A 19,130-nucleotide genomic window follows, 5' to 3' on the forward strand; every position below is an offset into this window, starting at 1 on the left:
GAGGAGAAGGGTAACTTATCATTCATTTCTCTGACAGAATAATGACTGACAGAAGGAAGGCCACAAAGTACATTTTACAGATAACATAATTTTTGTGGCAATTGCTTAAAGCCATCTGAGAAAATGTGAGAGTACTAAGCGTTTCTAGCTGAGTTTGTCCTACTTGGAATGACAGATTTTCCCCGGCTCTCTCATTTGCCTTCTTCAGTCCTTCTAGATGCCCTTAATGGGGATCAGGGGATTAGGGTGGGAGTGGGGAGGCCACAGAAGCAGAAACCAGTTCAGCCATTAGAGGACTACAAATGCGTCAGTGACCTCCTTTCTTCAAGAACTTTTTCCTGGTCCCTTTCCTTTTATCAAACCCATTTTGTCACCATTTCCTTTGTAACCTTATCCCACCGCCCAGCCCCTCTCTCTCCCTCCTCCTCCTCCTTCCTCCCGGTCTTCTCCTCACCTGTCCACTGCAATGGCAGTCATAGAGTAGATGCTGGCGAACACCGCTGTGATAGGAAAGAAGTTCTGGAAGCGACAGTAGTTGGCGCCAAAGTACCACTCGCTGTGAAGCGCATAGATGAAGTTGACCAAGGTGTTGAAGGCGGCCATGGAGGCGTCGGAGAAAGCCAAGTTCACGAGGAAGTAGTTGGTGACGGTCCGCATGCGCTTGTGGGCCAGGATGATCCAGATGACGATGAGATTCCCGAAGACCGCCACGGCCACCACCACGCCGTATGCTAGCGACCAGAGCGCAATGCGCCAAGACGGCTGCACGAACTGGTTGGTGAGGTTGGCCCGGAACTGCGAAGGCGCCGCCGAGGCCGCGGCCAGTCCCAGCGTGGAGGAGGAAGCGGAAAGATTGCCGGCTTGGACGAGCAGTTGCAGCCACTCAGGCTCAGCCTCTCCCGCGGCTGCCCCAGCCTCGAGCGCGGCACTCGGGTTCCCGGCGTCCGCCCCCGCTGTTCCCCAGTCCGTCCAGTTCGCGGCTACGGGGAGCGAGACCATAGCGATGGGTCGGCAACCCGGCTCCCCTGACTCACCCGCTGCCCGCCCGGGCCGTCTCCCTCGAAGTTCTTCTCTGCTTCCCGGTAGCTTTGCTGCGGAGTGGACCTCAGCCCCGCCCGAAAGCGAGGTAGAAAGGTACCCACAGCCCTTGCTGGTTAAGGTATGCTTTGAACCTGCAGGTGATGGGGAGAAGGGAGGCACTTTCTCCGAGGAGTCTGCGAATCTAGCAGGCAGGAAGGATGAGATAGTCGGAAAAAGAGATGCTAAGGGCTGTCGCCCGCGGAGAACTCCGGGGCCGCCCCTGCGCGAGTTCCCGGGCACCGGCTGGAGCGCTGAGCATCGGGGGCTGCTGCGAGCTTTATAGTTTGTCATAGTGCCCTGCTTCCGTGACGTTGTGCGGAGCTGACGAGCCCCTTCTTGGGATACGATTGCCCTCCTTTCCTCCACCCCCGCCCTTTGGGTTTCATTCATTCGCTACTCGGCGGGTTGATACGCTGAAGGAAGGGCTGCACTTTTTCATACGTAATTAGAATCATTGCAAGATTGTTTTTCGTCTTTTAACTTCAAGATATTTTGCTGAGGTCCCTGCTTTCAGACATTTACTGTGGACTATTCTTTTCTAAACCAATTAAGCCATTCACCCGTAAAGCAAAGGCACGGTCCCCGGGGATTTTTCAGCTAGGGCTAGAGCATGTGTGGGTGCAGCCGGCTGCGGACTGTGGGCACCGAGAGCCGCGCGCTTTGTTAGGTGCCACTGGGTTTTGGAATTTCACTCAACTTTCTGCTCGTGTGTTTCTATTCTCCCTTCTCAGATCCTGTTTCTTCTCGTTCCCCCTTCCCAAATCCACCCATTTCCCCTCTTCCTCTAATCTCTATCCCCAGAAATCCGACCCCTCCTCTCCCCCAGGCAGAGAGAGACTACGGTTTTTCCTGGAGGATTCTGCTCAGGTTGGAATGCCATAAAACAATGAGGGTAAATCAGAAATTCCAAGATGTAGATTTTCTTGAAACACAAGGGCAAGACTTGAATTTCTTCATTTCTCTGGGATGAAAGTATCCTGTAAGCAATCTAAATACATACACATGGCTATACGGTTTTGGACATTTGGAGCCTTAGTTTTCAGGGCCTGACCATGAGGACACACTGATGAGGATGCAAGAATAACCTTAATTTCCTGGGCAGACAGGCAGGCCTGACTTCTGAGCTTTGGGTGAGAGCAGGTGAGCTGGAGTGTTCGGTGGAGTGCAAGCTGGAGCCTGTGCTTAGGTGGATCTCACAGGCAATTTATTAAGATGTTCTGGGGCCAAGACTCTCTTTTATTAGTCTCTTGGGGGGCAGGTGAGAAGAGGTTTAGGGTTACACGTATTTTAGCAATCCCCCCAAAACACTTGAACTCTTTTTTTTTTTTTTCCCCACTTGAACTCTTTGAGCTTTGATTTCCTCACTTGAGAATGAAGATTTTTAAAAAATCTAATTTTCAGGGTAATGTTGGGGATGAGTAGTTTCAACAGCCTTTCGACAATACCAGGCAGGAGGGAGACCTCAATAAATGTTAGTGCCCTTCTCTGTTGTTACAATGTGCATTTCATCTAAACATTGCCAGGTAAGATGTATTTGAGAGCAAGTTTTATTTGCTTCAAGAGAAAGTAGCTTGTGATTTGTGCACACTGTATTCTTTAGTTTCCCAGTTAAGTACCTATTCTTTAAAAACCTGGATTATTGCATAAGTGAACTTAGGGTGATTGGTAATAAATAATATTTTCCTTCTTATATTTTTTATGACAAAAAGGTAGTGTATAGAAGTAAGTTTGAGGCAACCTGATAATAATTCTGTGGACACAACCCTACTTCAAAATAAATGCATGCTGAAAATGATAATTATCAAAGGTTATTATTTGCTATTTCTTCCCAGAAAGAGCTGCAAAAACATATGATAAATCATAAGTTAACAGACTCCACACTTCCTGCTTATTAATTCTAAATTAAATTGTTTTCTTTTGAAAGGCAAATTACTTCTTTCTGTTAATTCACCATCTTGGGAAATTACTTGAGTTACAAGTGAAAGCCTCTTTCTTCCCTAATGAAATCAATGGAGAATTGTTAAAAAAAATTCCTTTGTATGAAACACACCATTTATCAAGATTACAAAATGGGTCATGATGTGGTTTGGTAATTATGCATATTTTGATCAAATATTTACAGTTGTAAAATTCGTTGTGTAGAAATCTATTCAGTTTACACTGCTGTTTTACTTATCCATACAGAGCGTTACAAGTTGTGATTTTGTCCTTATTGGACTTAAATATGAGTAGAAGATAGGACAAAAATTGATTGGTGATAGAATTAGAAGAAGTTACAATGAAAGGCGTTTAAAGAGTTGTTTTCTTTCAGAGGAAGAGAGGGATCCAGCTCATGGCTTTCCTTTTACATCTGCCTTACATAGAGAGACTTTCCCTGTGTCCCAGTAGAGTAGTTATTGCTCATGCGTTGCTTCAGTCATTCCTTCAATGTGTATTGAGTGTACTTCCTTCCAAAGCTGTACCAAATACTAGGGATGTAGCAAGGAGACAACCAGATACAAACCCTGTCCTCATGGAGCCTGTAGTCTAGTAGTGTTTTTGACATTAAAGCAAGTGTTAAGGGTAGTAGAATAGGAAGATGCAGAGAAAAATGGGAGTATGTAACTAAGTAGGAGGATGTGTGCCTACTGGATTCTGTTAACTTTGCTTAAAACATTTCTTTGTGAGGATAAAATGAAGTGCCAAAAAGAAAGATAGACTTAGCAGAAACTTATGCCTTGAAAAACAGGAAGGTTTAGGAGATAATGGTTAAGGAGGAAGTTTCCCAACTAAGAGAATTTGGTGAATAATCTGACCATAGTAGCTCCAGAATCTGAATCTTACTCTTATCTGAGCCTACTCTTCTTGTTTCCTAATTCTTTCTCATCCTCTTTCACTTACCGTAAGAACTCCAAAAGCCTTAGCCTTGGACTACTGAGGAAAGGAGCAGGGAGGCTGAGAAAATGTTAACCCACTAGAAGGTAACTTAGAGAGAATCCTATGCTCCCACATTTAAAACCTGGGAGTGTGTGTGAGTATGCACCTGTGCAAATGTATGATGATCCTGGAAAATAAGCCAAGCATGGTATCCTAGGAGACATTACTAGGTTTTAGATAATAGTGTGTAAATCTTGGTTTGACGGAATAATTGTAATACAAATTACGATCATTTATGTGAGTACTTGCAGTTTATTCCTAATGACCAAGAAATATTAGCCTATTTTATTATGCATAATAGATTACATTTCTTCCAGATGTTATTTACTCTCCATATTTTTGCTTAGAATACATACTGGTGATGTGCCCCAGTAATTTGCTAACAATTTATATTAATAGAATGGATGCTGGTCATATATTAATTATTTTTTCCTCTTTTACAACTCGAGGAAACAATATGGCATATTTCATGCTTGTGTTTTTATTTTAACAGGCCTCCTAAAAATAAACATATCAGGGTGGAATTTCGGGTAGTGTTGCTGGCTAGTGGAAGAGTTATTTTCGGAAAGAAAAAGTCAAATTTCCAGATTTCCGTCTCTGACAATAATCTTCCGTGTGACAGTTCTCTCACACTTTTAGCTTCAGTGTGTTCATTGTTTCCCACTATGTTGAGATACTTTTTTCTTTTTACCAATGTCAGATCCTGATAGTCCACTCTTTGCTGCTTGCTTTATTTTTGTCCTTTATTATTTCATCGTACCTGCTTTGCAGTTACACTGGCTCACTTCCACCCTCTGAGTTATGGACTCCGACAGTCAGGCTGCTGAGTGTTGCTGACAATCAACAATTGATCATCTCCAGTTAATTGCGTAGACAGCTACTTAGCAATTCTTGCTGTCTACCGGACCCTCTTTCCATGTGGGCCTGTGATCGGTTCTCAGCTGTTCTGCAATTCTCTTTCTTCTCCATCTTCCTCTCTATGCTCAGCAAATGATGTTATTTACAGTTTTTCTGATAAAAGTAAGACCACCAGCCAAGAACTTCACATTTCTGTGCATTTCATCCATCTTTAAGTCATTTATTATTGTCTCTGTGAAAGTGGTTTATCTTCTTTCATCTGTACTACGTGTTCTTTCAACAATTCTTATCCTTTCTCTCTCTCGAACACCTCTTTTCTTTTTTTTTTTTCTTTAGGATTGAGACATATCCAAGAATCTACATTAAATAGCCCTTTCCTGACCACATTCCATTTTAGTTACCACTTTTCTCTCTCTTCTTTTATTTCTAGATGAGCTTTTTAAACAAAAGAGCTAAATTTAATATTTCCACTTCCTCACTCACAATACCTTGAGGTATTAAAATTCTTAATACTCTTTTGTCAGTGCTCTGTCCTATCAATTACCTGCATGTTAAACAGATTTCCACTTTCCATTCTTAACTTTATTGACCTCTCTGTAACATTAGCATTTGACATTTGCATTAGTTTCCTAGGGCTGTCATAACACATTACCACAAACTGAACAGCTTAAAACAGAATTTATTCTCTCACAGTTTGGGAGGTTGGAAATCTGAAATCAGGATGTAAGCAAGGCTGTTTTTTTTCTGGAAGCTCTGAGGGAGAACCTGTTCCATGTCTCTCTCCTAGTATCTGCTGTTTGCTAGCAATCTTCAGTGTTCCTGTGTTTGTAGATAACATTACTCCAATCTCTGCTTGTCATCACATGATATTCTTCTTGTGTATCTTTACATCACCTCCCTGTGTGTTTTTATGTGTCCAAATTACCATTTTCTTATAAAGACATCAGTCATTTAATTAAGGCCAACCACAAACCAGTATACCTCATCTTAACTTGCTTATATCTGCAAAGACCCTATTTCCAAATTATGTCTTCACCTATATAAAAGATGTTCACTTTATCCCAACATGCTCCAAAGTTTTACCTATTCCAATGTCAACTATAAGTCCAAAATCTTATTTAAATATGAACTCAAAAGGCCCCAAATCTTATCATCTAAATCAGGTAAGCATTAAAACTCTGGGTATAGTCCATCCTCTGGCAAAATTCCTCTCCATCTGTGGATCTTTGAAACTAGAAAGCAAGTTATCTATTTCCAAAATACAATCGTGGGACAGGCATGGAATAGGCATTCCCATTTGAAAAGGGAGATAATGGACAGAATAAAGGAATCACAGGTTTAAAGAAAGTTCACAATCGAGCGAGACAAAATCCATTAGATGTAAGGCATGAGAATTATCTTCTGTGGCTTGATGCTCTGTCCTCTGGGTCTGTGGAGGGTCCATCAGTCCCTGCCTCTGGGGCCACCAAGGCCCTATTGGTTCCTGCCTCTGGGCTCTTGGTGGTGGTCCTGCCATCTTAGCTTGAGGTGGTCCCATCCTGTTGGCCCAAGGAGGTGGTAACCCTATTCTCTAGAACTGAGGAGGTGCCATCCCTGCTGGCCTCTCAGCCACCTTCGGAGTTGTTCTTCCCTTTTCCTGAAAGGCAACACACAGTTACAGCCTAGTATCTCTAGTAATCCATTTCCTTTTTCCTACCTACAGAATTCCAGAAGTCCAGCAGCCCTTCTTCATTTCATCCTGTCTCTGTCTGCTCCAGTCCAGGATAGCAGTGTTTCTGCTAAGATGGTTGTTGGGATCCATCACATGCCTAATCTTTCCAGCAAAAGTTTGTCCAGCCACACTCTTGGTGTTTTCTCCAGAGCACAGTATTCTCATCTTTTGCCATATGGACAGGCTGAGAATTTTACAAACTTTCCCAAGTTTTCTAGTTCCTTTTTGCTTAGCAGTGCCTTCCTCAAGTTACCACTTTCCTCTTGCACTTCATTACAAGCAGCAAGTAGAAACCAAGCCTGATCTTCCATGCTTTGCTTAGAAATCTCCTCAGCTAAATATCCAAGTTCATCAGTTACAAGTTCTACTTTCCAAAAGCAAAACACCATTCAGCCAAGTTTATAACAAAGATAACATTTCTTCCAGTTTCCAATAACCTATTTCTTATTTTCTTCTGAGATCTCACCAGAATCCCCTTTAACAACCTTATTTCTAACAGTCTCTGCAAGGCAATTTAGGTTTTTACTACCTTACTTTCTTCTGAGATCTCACCAGAATCCCCTGTTACAACCATATTTCTAAGAGTCTCTTAAAGGCAATTTAGGTTTTTACTACTGTGTACCTCAAAATTCTTCCAGCCTCTATCTACTACCCAATTTCAAAGCCAATTTCACATTTTTTAGTATTTTTTACAGCTGCACCCCACTTCTTCACAATGTAACCCACAATATTATTATTAATTTCTTCATTCTTAACTTTCTCTCCCTCTACAAGGAGAGAGAAAGGAGAGAGAAAGGAGAGAGAAACTTTCTCTCCCTCTGCTGCTTTCTCCTTCCTCCCTACATCCAAACAATATATTTTAAGGCTTCACTTCCTCTGCCTACCATTTATTTTTAGTGTTTTCAAAGATTACTTACTTGATCCTTTGCCTTTATTACTCTGTATACTCTCCCTGAGATATCTACTTTATGCAAATGCAAATCTTTGCTACCATTAGTCTTGATGTCTACCAGATCTACTTCTCCATGCTCATATACTCAGCTACCTACTGGACATTTCCCTTCAGATGTTCTACAGTCACTTCAGACTCTACAGTACCCAAATTGAACTCACCTTCAAGGTCTTAAACCTGTTCTTTCCATTTTTTCCCCATGTTGATAAGGAAATAAATCTGGCTGAATTTAATTCTCCAAACTAGAAACTGGGGAATTATTCTAGATTTTTTTTTGCATCTGTCTTTCTCTCCTATTCCACAAATCCAATCTCTTACCAACTCCAGTAGAATAGATTCAGCATTCTTAGAAGTTCTTACATCCACAGAAGAAGCAATAGATATTTAAAGTAGGAAAGTGTCCGCTGGTGGATTCCTACTTTCAACCTCTATTACTTCATCTGTGGATTCTGTGACAGGCTCATAGTGGATCACTCTTATGAATGGATCACTGCTGATTTTAGTCAGTACTGCTCCTGTCAACTATTCTTTACAATGGCTTAGAGAGATCTTTCTAAACATAAATTAGATCAATCATTTCCCTGCCAAAAATCTTTCAGTGGAAAGCAACAAGGCCCTTTATTATTAGGTCCCTGTTTGCTTTTTTAACTTCATCTTTTACTTCTCCCTTGCATTGTTCTTCTTTTTAACTATCTAAAACTACTGGCAATTCTTCCAACATATCTTATTCTTTTACACATCATGTTTTCACAGTTCTGGTCCCTCTTCCTGGAATACCTTTTCCCTTCCTGTAATTTATCACCTGTTCTTTAGATTTCATTTTGATTATTTCCTTCTTTTTGGAGAAGCTTCTTATGATGGGGCAGTCTATCATAGTACCCTGTTTCTGTCATTAGGTTGGCTCTTTTCACAGCATCCTGTAATTATTGATTTACCTGTATGTCTTCCCAATTAAACTACAAGACATTTAAGAGCCGAGTATGAACTTTATTCAGATGGCTAGCTTAGAATCTATAACAAGTATATGTTATTGGAATTACTAAATGCTTAATAGACCAGCTCTTCTTTCTATATATTATATGAAATTAACAACCCTAAATTGAATTATTTATGAGCACATTTGATTTATAAAAATATGACCTTTCCGAAATAAAGTTTATTTTATTGGGTTTGTTATTTATAGGTGAAATTTATGTTGTATTGAAAATGGTAATTTTAGAAGTTAGTCCATGTTTTCAATGATGTTAGGAAGAAGTAATTCTGTTTTATGTAGGAAAATACACTGGTACATTTTACTTAAGAAATGATGCACTGGTCTTTTTCCCCCTTATCCCAGAGACCTTGAGGTTAATACTATCTACCATTATCACTAGATTCACAGAAGATCTTATTAGATTTTATTTTGATAGTAAGTTCGTAATTGTCTCAAGATACTTACATATTCTTGTACACTTAATAGAATGGCATAGTTTTATGAATTCATTTGATTTACACACACACGCACACAGAGTATTTGAATACCACATTCATTCCTTGTAACAAAATATCATATTAAATATTCACAAAACTTCAGTTTTTGTTCCCCTTTTGTACAAAATATATATTGAAAATGAGGATTTTCTTCTATTTCTGGGTAACCTCACTAGAAATATTTCTCTCACACCCTCTAACTGCATATTAGTAGAAAGAAAAAATATGTCACCATACAGAGGACTGTATTAATTTTATATTATAATTAACTTTCCTTGAAAATGTACAATTTTCACAAAACAGAACCTTATATTAACTTTCTTGTTTTACTCATTTTTGTCATTTTGTATCATGATTCAGTTACGAAACTCTTATTTCTCTGGTATAATTTTCTTTTTTTTTTTTCTTTTCCTTTCTTTTCTCCCTTCCTTCCTTCCTCCCTCCCTCCCTCCTTCTCTCTCTCTCCCTGTTTCTTTCTTTCTTTCTTTCTTTCTTTCTTTCTTTCTTTCTTTCTTTCTTTCTTTCTTTCTTTCTTTCTTTCTTTCTTTCTTTTTCTTTCTAACAGGACACAACAAATGCTCGTAAGTTTGGATATTTACAAACAGATCTTTTTTTATAGGCTTTAGCTTGAAAGATGATTTTTTCCCCCTGGGTTTATAAAAGACTTGAAACCTCCAGTGGTGTGGCAAGAAGCTACTCAGCATTCACTCAGTCAGAAAGTATTTATTGAGCTTCTATTGTATGCTGGGTGCTGTTCTAGGCATAGAAATTGTACAGGACTTATGCTTTGATGCAGCTTGACTATAGAGTTTTTCTAAATGTACTGTACCTTTTTCTTGGGGACAGATACTATGAAAATATATTACCTTTTAAAGATTGATTTTACATTTAATTTAATTAAAATAACTTATTTATGGAGAATTTATTCTGCAAGGCACTATAGTGACATAGATTTTACTTCATCCTTAAATACTACTAAAGTACAGGAGGTACCTACTTTACAGATGAGAAAACAGAGACTTCAAGAGGTTAATTTGTGCAAGATCACAGAGATGGTAAGTAGAGGGAGAAACTTCACAGTATCCAGAAATTAACTCACTCACAATGTTTGAACAAATTCAATGTTGAAGGTTTTAACATTTATTTAAGGTTTTATTTAAGAAGAGTTTTAAATTAGAGAATGACAACTCATCTGCTGTGTATAGATATTACAAACCAAGCACTCGGTGGGAAGCAATAAGTAAAAAAACCATGAATCCCTCTCCCCTTCAGATTACCAAGTGCTCTTAATAGCCCTCAAAGCTGGTGTATAAATTATTAAGGAAATAGGAATTGGTATGATATAAAGCAATATATATCAGGAATCTTAATAATAATCTCACTCTTTGAGTTCAATAATTTCACTCCTAGTGATTTGATGTAAGGAAGTAATCAGAAATTCAGACAAAATTACACAAGAATGTATATTGGAGCTATATTTACAAAGTCAAAAATGTAAAAGGCATACATGTAAAATAATTTTAACATGTCCAAAAAATGAATCCTGGTGTTTTCAAAGAGGGGCTTTTATCCTGTCATTTAAGAGCATGTTTTAAATATTCCAAAATTAGAGATGATGGTTGCACAACTTTGTGAATGCACTAAATACCACTGAACTGTACACTTTAAAATGATTAAAATGGTGGATTTTATGTTTTGTAAATTTTGCCTATAATACATACATAAAACATAAAATTTTATGTTATGTGAATTTTACTTAAAACAGGAAACCGTTCCTAAAAAAAGCTAGAGTCAGAAAAATTCATTATGTCACAACCAAAATTTATACAAAAGAATCAATTCAAGATGTATTCAAGTGAAATTACTAGACCACTGGATTTCTGGATAAGGAAATAACATTAGATGTAACAGGCAAAAAAAAGTACCTATAGGTTTAATAAATCATTCTGGTCTCAAAATATTACATAATAACATTGCTTGCTGGAATAGAGTTGAGGAATTCTTAGGGAAATAAAAGTGTGTTCGAAAAAATTTATCCCATTGATTAAATTCTTTTCAAATATAAAGATAACAGAAAGACATTTTCAAACATGCAGGGTTTTAAGTATAGCACTGATGAGTGTTTTGTAGAAGACAAACAAAACTCCAACAAATCAACAAACAAACAAGCAAACAGATAATTTCTTTGGAATTAACCCAACCAACAAAGGCAGACTGGAGTAGTCACGGTTTAAAGACTGGGACCATGGACTACAGCATATGGATATGAGCCACAGTGATGACTTAAAAATGATTGATACCCTCACTGCCAATGTTTTTAAACATATACATGTACAACATAGTCACAGATTACATGGGGATTGGCTACTACAATCTGAAGAGAAAGTCACATTATTAAAGTCACCCTTGAGAGTCCTCTATATCACCTATAAAGTATAATATGTACACACACCATATTTCCTAACGAATAAAATAGCTAGTCTTCAAGCTGGAATATATTGCATCTTCTTCAGTTTAGCACAAGATAAAGTATTAGATTGTATTTAAAGTCCAGATGGTATAAAATGCTCATTTGTAAACATTACAATCATACTTGTTTGTACAAAACCTTTACACAGTGAGAGTTGAGAATGACTAAATTGAAGATTCCTATCTCCCATCTCCTCTTCTCCCTGGGATTATGCTAACTGAAAGAAATGAGAAGTGTATTATCTGAACAATGTAAATTATTTCTCTCCCTCCTTTCTTTTCTCCCTACATGTCATTCCTTTTTACCTTCTTTATTTTCCAAGTATATTGGAATTTTAGAAAATTAAATGCGTATTTGATATAATTCCATAGAATTATATAGTGATGATAATTTTGCCACCTGCATTTTTACTTTCAAGTAATTTGGAGACAATTTTCCAAAGAAATAAAAACATACTCATACAAGTGAATTACAAAATAATTCTAGTCACATTAGGATTTGTTTACTTTTTTGTGTAAGAGGAGAAAGGGTTATATTCACGTAAGTATGTGTGATAAGTCAGACATCTGCAGACACTGGGTTTCCCATGTTTATTCAAGAGATACAGGTGACATAATTAAGAGAAAAATTAATCTTTCAAAACCATTAAAGTATCTATTACTATAAATTTAAGAACTGCTGAATTTGAGGGGGGGGTGTAGTGGAATAATTCAGCTTCTTTTTAATACTCAAAATAAGAGCTCCTTGGAGATCTCCTATCTGTTAACTGGATCAGAGTTAATCAGTATAATTATAGGATTGCATGATTGGTATATAATTTCTGTGCCACACATTCATTTAAAGGAGGAATCAGAAATTATTATGTATAGGAGGTGCTGATATCTTTATTCACATATGCTTCATTTATGGCTGGCATAATTTTTCATGTGAAATCTGATCACTGCACAAGCTCCACAAAAATGGAAGTATATTAAGGAGAATATAGGTCAAATTTACTCATAGTAGTGCACAAAATTTTCTGGATACAAATTTATTCCCAAATGTTCTTAGTGGTCTAAGAAGATTTCTAAGAACATAATCTATAAGCAAATCAGCATTTGACATGGTTTAATCTAAGCATGGTTTAGATTAAAAATTCAAATATAACTAACTCTCAGGTACATATTACATTCTAATCTTTGTACTATTATATGCTGACTAGTGTAGTATTCTACAAGTTATTGATCAAGAGGTGAAAAGAAAGCATATACTGTCAATTATGTATCTTTATTTATTTACAAATTATATATATTGCATGATTGCATGAATATATTACGTACATTTAAAATATTCAAAAATACAAAGGAAAGATGAGGCCATTGACAATAGTCTTGAAAATATACATGTAGCATCTTAGCATGTAATCTCTATTTACACAGAGTAGCTTTGTTCATAGATATGAAAATTCTCCTTACTTCCGTAATTAATTAAAAATGATATTAATGATGCTGCATAGCCATTTCCCTCGCAAACTCTACAAACGAGTTGTTAGCAACCTTGCTACTTCCATGGCTGCCTATGCAGTTGGGAGTCAGCAGGTGTATGCAGAAATGGCTGTCCTAGGTTTTATAGTATTGATATATTTTCTAATTGACTGAAACATAGATATTTTCCCTTTTTTTCTTCCCATAAAATCCTATCTTCTATTGTGAGAATGTTTGAAGCTCCTCAGTATTTCAATATCTAAAGATATGACACTTGATACTGAAGTATTTGTAGGTGCTAGTTCACATATGTTTGGCAAATGAGGGAATGATAACTATTGGGAAGTTGGTACATTTTTTGTATCTGCTGAGGCTGCCTCCAGTCATGCTGAGAAACTTGCTTCAGTAGTCCAAAGTCTCTCCTCCAGTACTGATTGCAACTTTTGTTAGTGCTCTTGTAACTGAATTATATAAATTTTGAGAGGTGTCACTAGTCCTTTTCCCCCATATGTGCTGTTTTTATTAATGCAACTTTAAAAAAGTGCCGTAATTGTTAATAATGTCTCTATTTTATGAGTGAGGAAAGTGAGAGAAGTAATTTGAAACTTAACTAGCAGGACCAGGATTCAAATCCAGATGTTTCAACAGCAACATATATAGTCTTAATCACCTACTCTCTGACCTCAATTTAATTGGGAAGTCACTGGAAGAGGCTAATGTAGTTTTCTACATCAAAACATCACATAGAGAGTGTAAAATAGACAGGGTGAAACAAACAAACAATACACTGATATTTCTTAAAAGTTAACAAGATGAAAGGGAAAATAAAGGGGAACAATTTTAAAACTATTTACAATTCAATTTATATTTAATTTATACTCCCATACCAAGTAGATATTTTCAATGGAAATGAGTTCTTATCAATTTCCCACAAAAACAAAACATCTATGAGGGTATTTTACTCCATGGTTTCATTATTAATCTGAAAAATCAGATTCCTGATAGGATCAAATTACTTGACTGAAAAAGATCAGGGATTTCTAGGAAACAGGACAAATATCTAATGGTGGTAGAATCTAGGATTTACAAAGTTATGTGATCAAGGGCAGGAAGTTATTTCTCTCTCTCTCTCTCTGTCTCTCTGTCTTTAATTAACAAGAGCATCAATCTTAATTTTGTAGGGATATTTTAAGAAAAATACATTTTTCTAATCTATGAAGTAAATTCATTTTAATTTGATGCTTAAATATGGGAGAATTATATTAACCTTGAAACAACCCTCATAGTCTCATTATTGTTGTGGTTTTCTGTGGCAAAGCAAAATTCCCAGAGTAGTTGAAACTCTAGATTCAAAATTCTTGTAAGGTTTTGAAAATATATTAAGTTTATATAAAACAAACCAGTATGAAAATATGAAAAGACTGAGAAAAATAACACTTAAAAATCTCTAGGAATAACAATATTTATAAAATGATGAAATGGGAAGTATTATTCCATCTAAGTGAATATAAATGGTTCTAACCCTAGCATCTCTCCCTTATACCTTTGGTCTCCAAGTGAGGTACACATACTCCATGTAGTGCTAGAGATGATTCATTAGGATGCTGGAGGACCTATTCAAACATTTATTATTTTTATTCTTTATCTTGTCCTTTAAATGTTTTATGTTATTAGTACATATTTTTAAATTTACATGTTAGTAAAGTAGAACAAAGATATAAATTGTACATTGATGATTGTGTGTGTGTGTGTGTGTGTGTGTGTGTGCTGCATGCACTAATTTTTCAATTGGTGGAGTTCTGTTATAAAAGATCTTTATGCTGTACTTCCCTTCCCTGTCCATTTTCTCCCACTGACACCACATTCCCCAGCCACAGAGAAGATGCGTTGCTTCTGCCCCTGACATATTTCCCTGTTGGCTTAAATTAGCAGGACTACAAGGATGTCCGGGTAACAGAAGACCACATTTACCCTCTTGTTTGTGCCATCTTCCTGAGTCTCAGTGGTGGTATGAAAATTAGGGTTACATAATAGTTTTTTTTTTTCTTTTTACCTTAGGAGATTATGCTTATAATTTCCATTCTACCTGGCAGACCTTTAAGCTAACCATGATGTCTTGCATTCTATTCAGCAGGTATTAATCCTTTATCCAGATCTATAAATTATTTCTCTGGAAATAACAGACTAATAGATTCACTGAGATTTTTTCTAGTTTATTATGTTAAGATAGATCATGTGTAAGTGAGACGAAAAAGTCTGAGTAAATCACTCTTAAAATGGGAAAATTCTGATCATAGCCTTTGCAGAGATTACCACTCTTTTTTTCAGGTGCTACAATTTGTTGTTTGACAATAAAAAATGTCTGCTGAGCTATAAATAAGACTGTGTCTCTGAAACCTTAGAGAGTAAACTTATAAAAAGGTGCAGTTTATTTATAGAAATATCTCTTCAGACAAGAGTTTATAACTCTTCAGACAATTGTTCTCTATGGGCTTAGAAGAAACTGATTGTTTCATCTACATAAAAAATTTCCTTGGATGGCTGAAGAAATAACATCAAGGGAGAGAAAAATTAACTCAAAGTATTCAAAGGTCTCTTATTTTAGAGGGACTGTAGAGATCACTTAATCCAGTTCCCTTAGAGAAGGAGCAATTGAGTCACTAGGAGTTGACAAGCCATTTGTGTTTTTATAGATAAAATGGCTTGGGGGATAGTGAAGAAACTTTATTAGTATTGCTGGACACTGCTGCTCAACATACTGTCATGCCTAGTTAGCAATTGCTAACTAGTTCTTCAGCTTTAATTAAAACTGCTTCTATTGTTGAATAACATGCAGTTATTCTGCGACCTGAAATACCTGTTGTGGCCTGTGTTACAGCAAATCATCATCCCAACAGTGTGGGAAGTGCACAGAGTCTTTCCCCAGAAAGTGGAAATGGTATATTCAAGAACATGCAACAGGGGAAAGCACTGAGGGTACCAACCAAATAAATGAACACATGACTATTATTCTTCGGGTCCTTCGTTAAATCTTCCTGAGGAACTATCTAACATTCTGGCTAAATGGGAGTCACCCAATAATCAGTTATCTGAAGATGCTAAAAATTCAACGTGGTTTACAAATGTCTCAAGAGCAGAGGTTGACACTTCATCTGGAAAGCATCTGTACTGTGACCGGTCAATGATAATATAGATTTTTAACATTTATAGGGCAATAGCCAGTGAACCAGCAATGTATCTAGAAAATGAGCTTTAGATAACTGATAGATAAAAAAAAAAAATCTCAGCAGTGCTGTTATAGAAAATGTTATGGATTTAGAAGGGGAAAACTTGCTTATTCATGCATCTGTGATCATTTGTCCATCATCTAGGAAGCTAAGGAGCAGCTGGCTGGCTGTCAAACAGGGTTGATAGGCGTAACTCAATTTCTTTCTCCTCACTCTCTTCTATTCTCCCCCCTCTTCAGCATTGTTCCAACTTCTTTGTTTGATGAGGTAGTTTAGTATTTTGATCTTTAATTTTATTTTAATATCCCCTGAAGTATAGCTCTCTGTTTCAAGAAAACTAATTATCAATTTTAATGCACATTATTTGTCTGTTGATGAATATTTTTATCTCATTTTATAATATATTGTAAAATTTATTTCTCACCACTATTTTTTCTTAGTTTTCTCCATCTTCAAGTTTCATGTGTTGCATCCCACTTTCATAGTACTTTGTAGATACTAGTCTGTTTTTTAGCTTCCAGTATTATAAATAAAGATTCCAATATAAATTTCTTGTTTCATTTTTTGTAGGTAAGCATTTTACTTCTATTGGTAAACTTCTGTGCTTATTATTTTTTTATTCCTAGACTTCAGATTCTTTAAAATTCAGAAATGACATGACCAGCTGTGAGTTTTTTCAATCTTCAAACTTTGTTTCTCTCCATCTTGAGGACATTTTCTTCTATTCATAGCTTAATTTTTATCCTTCTGCATCTGTGCCTTCATTAAAAAAATTTAACTACTATTATTTATACTTCATGTGCCATTAATATATTCTCCAATCTTCTCACCTTTTTCTTCATTATACCCATTTCTCTACAATTTTGCTCTATGATTTAGATATTTGTTCAACTTGATTTTCCAAGCCACTAACTTAAGTTACAGCTGTTTCTGTCTCCTCATTCAATTAATCTACTGATTCCTTAAGCTGGTAAGCCACAGCAAAATGTTCTCAATTCGTATAATCACCATAATAATCATTTTTAAGTTCAAGTTTCTCCTGTATTCAAGAGCCTCTTCCATCAGCTCTATTTTGCTGGATATTCTTCTGTTTATCTCATCTTTCTCTCCCTAGGCAACTGGATCTTTCTGAGGCAATAGGAGAAAGCCTATTTCCTTCTACTTTTCTATCCTAAGAAGCAGAAATAACAGAGTAACTCCTTCCAACTCTTAATTGCCTTCTTGGGGCCAGAAAGGCTAGGCATAGTCGAGCTGCCAGATATTATTCTATTCCCAATGGCACCTGCAGATCTCTTAGAATAAATTTATGTCCAGATAGTGAATTGTGGCTTTGCAGTATAGTATCTCTTTCAAAGTGGTCTCCAAACACACTCCCTCCCGTAGGTGAGAATACCTATTCTCAGTAGAGATTCCAGAACACCTGAATGAAACACTCTGAAGGCCTCAGAAACCATTTGGTTCAAGAGAGAAGCCTGGAAGGGAGAGAAAGCAGGGAGGAAGGAAGACCTCCTTGTTCAGTTAGTTTTGTTCTCAGAATCCCTTTACATCTACCTCAGTAGAGCCATTATAAGTGAAATGTAAAATATAAATTCAAGAATATGCTAATAATATTCCTGAGAGCAGAGAATGAACTTTATAACTTAAAAATTTCTTCACCATATGCGTGTAAGAGATACACAATGCACAGTATAAGAGCTAAATAAATATTTAATTGATTGCAAAGGCCAGCATTTCAAAAGGGTACATGTGAAGATCATTCTGTGTTTTACAATTTTTTAAGGAATTGTTTGTTAAACCTCTGCTACCTGAATGTGAAACAAATTTCTTCCTCATATAATATAAATCCCTTTAACTTTTGCTTTCTTTTTTTTATGAAAGATTAACATTTAAAAGAAAACCATATATATAAACAACTATTTATATTTAGAAATTTTGCATTTTCATTTCTGCTTCAAAGAACAACAAAAAACTGCCTGAAAATATTATATTTTAAATGTTTAAATTCATACCAAAACGTGAAAAAAAAGTCCTCAATATTTTCTTTGAAAAACAAACTCAGTAATGAAAATCTTTTACTCGTTTGAATGATTTTTATTTTGTATTTATTTATTTTTTCAAGTGAAATCTTTTATTTATTTACTTATTTATTTTATTATTTTTTTAACATCTTTATTGGAGTATAATTGCTTTACAATGTTGTGCCAGTGTCTGCTGTACAACAAAGTGAATCAGCTATACGTATACCTATATCCCCATATTTCCTCCCTCTTGCATCTCCCTCCCACCCTCCCTATCCCACCCCTCTAGGTGGTCACAGAGTACTGAGCTGATATCCCTGTGCTATGCGGCTGCTTCCCACTAGCTATCTATTTTACATTTGGTAGTATATATAAGTCCATGCCACTCTCTCACTTTCTCCCAGCTTACACTTCCCCCTCCCCGTGTCCTCAAGTCCATTCTCTACGTCTGCGTCTTTATTCCTGTCTTGCCCCCAGGTTCTTCAGAACCTTTTTTTTTTTTTTTTAGATTCCATATATATGTGTTAGCATAAGGTATTTGTTTCTCTCTTTCTGACTTACTTCGCTCTGTATGACAGTCTCTAGGTCCATCCACCTCACTACACATAACTCAGTTTCATTTCTTTTTATGGCTGAGTAATATTCCATTGTATATATGTGCGACATCTTCTTTATCCATTCATCTGTCGATGGACACTTAGGTTGCTTCCATATCCTGGCTATTGTAAATAGAGCTGCAATGAACATTTTGGTACATGACTCTTTTTGAATTATGGATTTCTCAGGGTATATGCCCAGTAGTGGGATTTCTGGGTCGTATGTTAGTTCTATTTTTAGTTTTTAAAGGAACCTCCATACTGTGTCAGTTGACATTCCCACCGACAGTGCAAGAGGGTTCCCTTTTCTCCACACCCTCCCCAACATTTATTGTTTGTAGATATTTTGATGATGGCCATTCTGACCAG

At 36.7% G+C, this 19,130-nt stretch overlaps 1 protein-coding gene across 1 annotated transcript in view; it reads right to left on the reverse strand.

Moving 5' to 3' along the window:
* Positions 1 to 7,334, reverse strand: part of TACR3 (tachykinin receptor 3) — a 90,163-nt gene extending 82,829 nt beyond the window's left edge. Inside the window, exon 1 of the mRNA XM_082462851.1 lies at positions 455 to 7,334. Within this exon, the coding sequence (XP_082318977.1) occupies positions 455 to 1,470 (1,016 nt within the window). The 5' untranslated portion in view covers positions 1,471 to 7,334. The remainder of the gene's footprint in view (positions 1 to 454) is intronic.
* Positions 7,335 to 19,130: the final 11,796 nt, after the last annotated feature.

Source organism: Balaenoptera physalus (genome assembly GCF_965194825.1).
Source record: "Balaenoptera physalus genome assembly, chromosome: 5".
Taxonomy (NCBI): domain Eukaryota; kingdom Metazoa; phylum Chordata; class Mammalia; order Artiodactyla; family Balaenopteridae; genus Balaenoptera; species Balaenoptera physalus.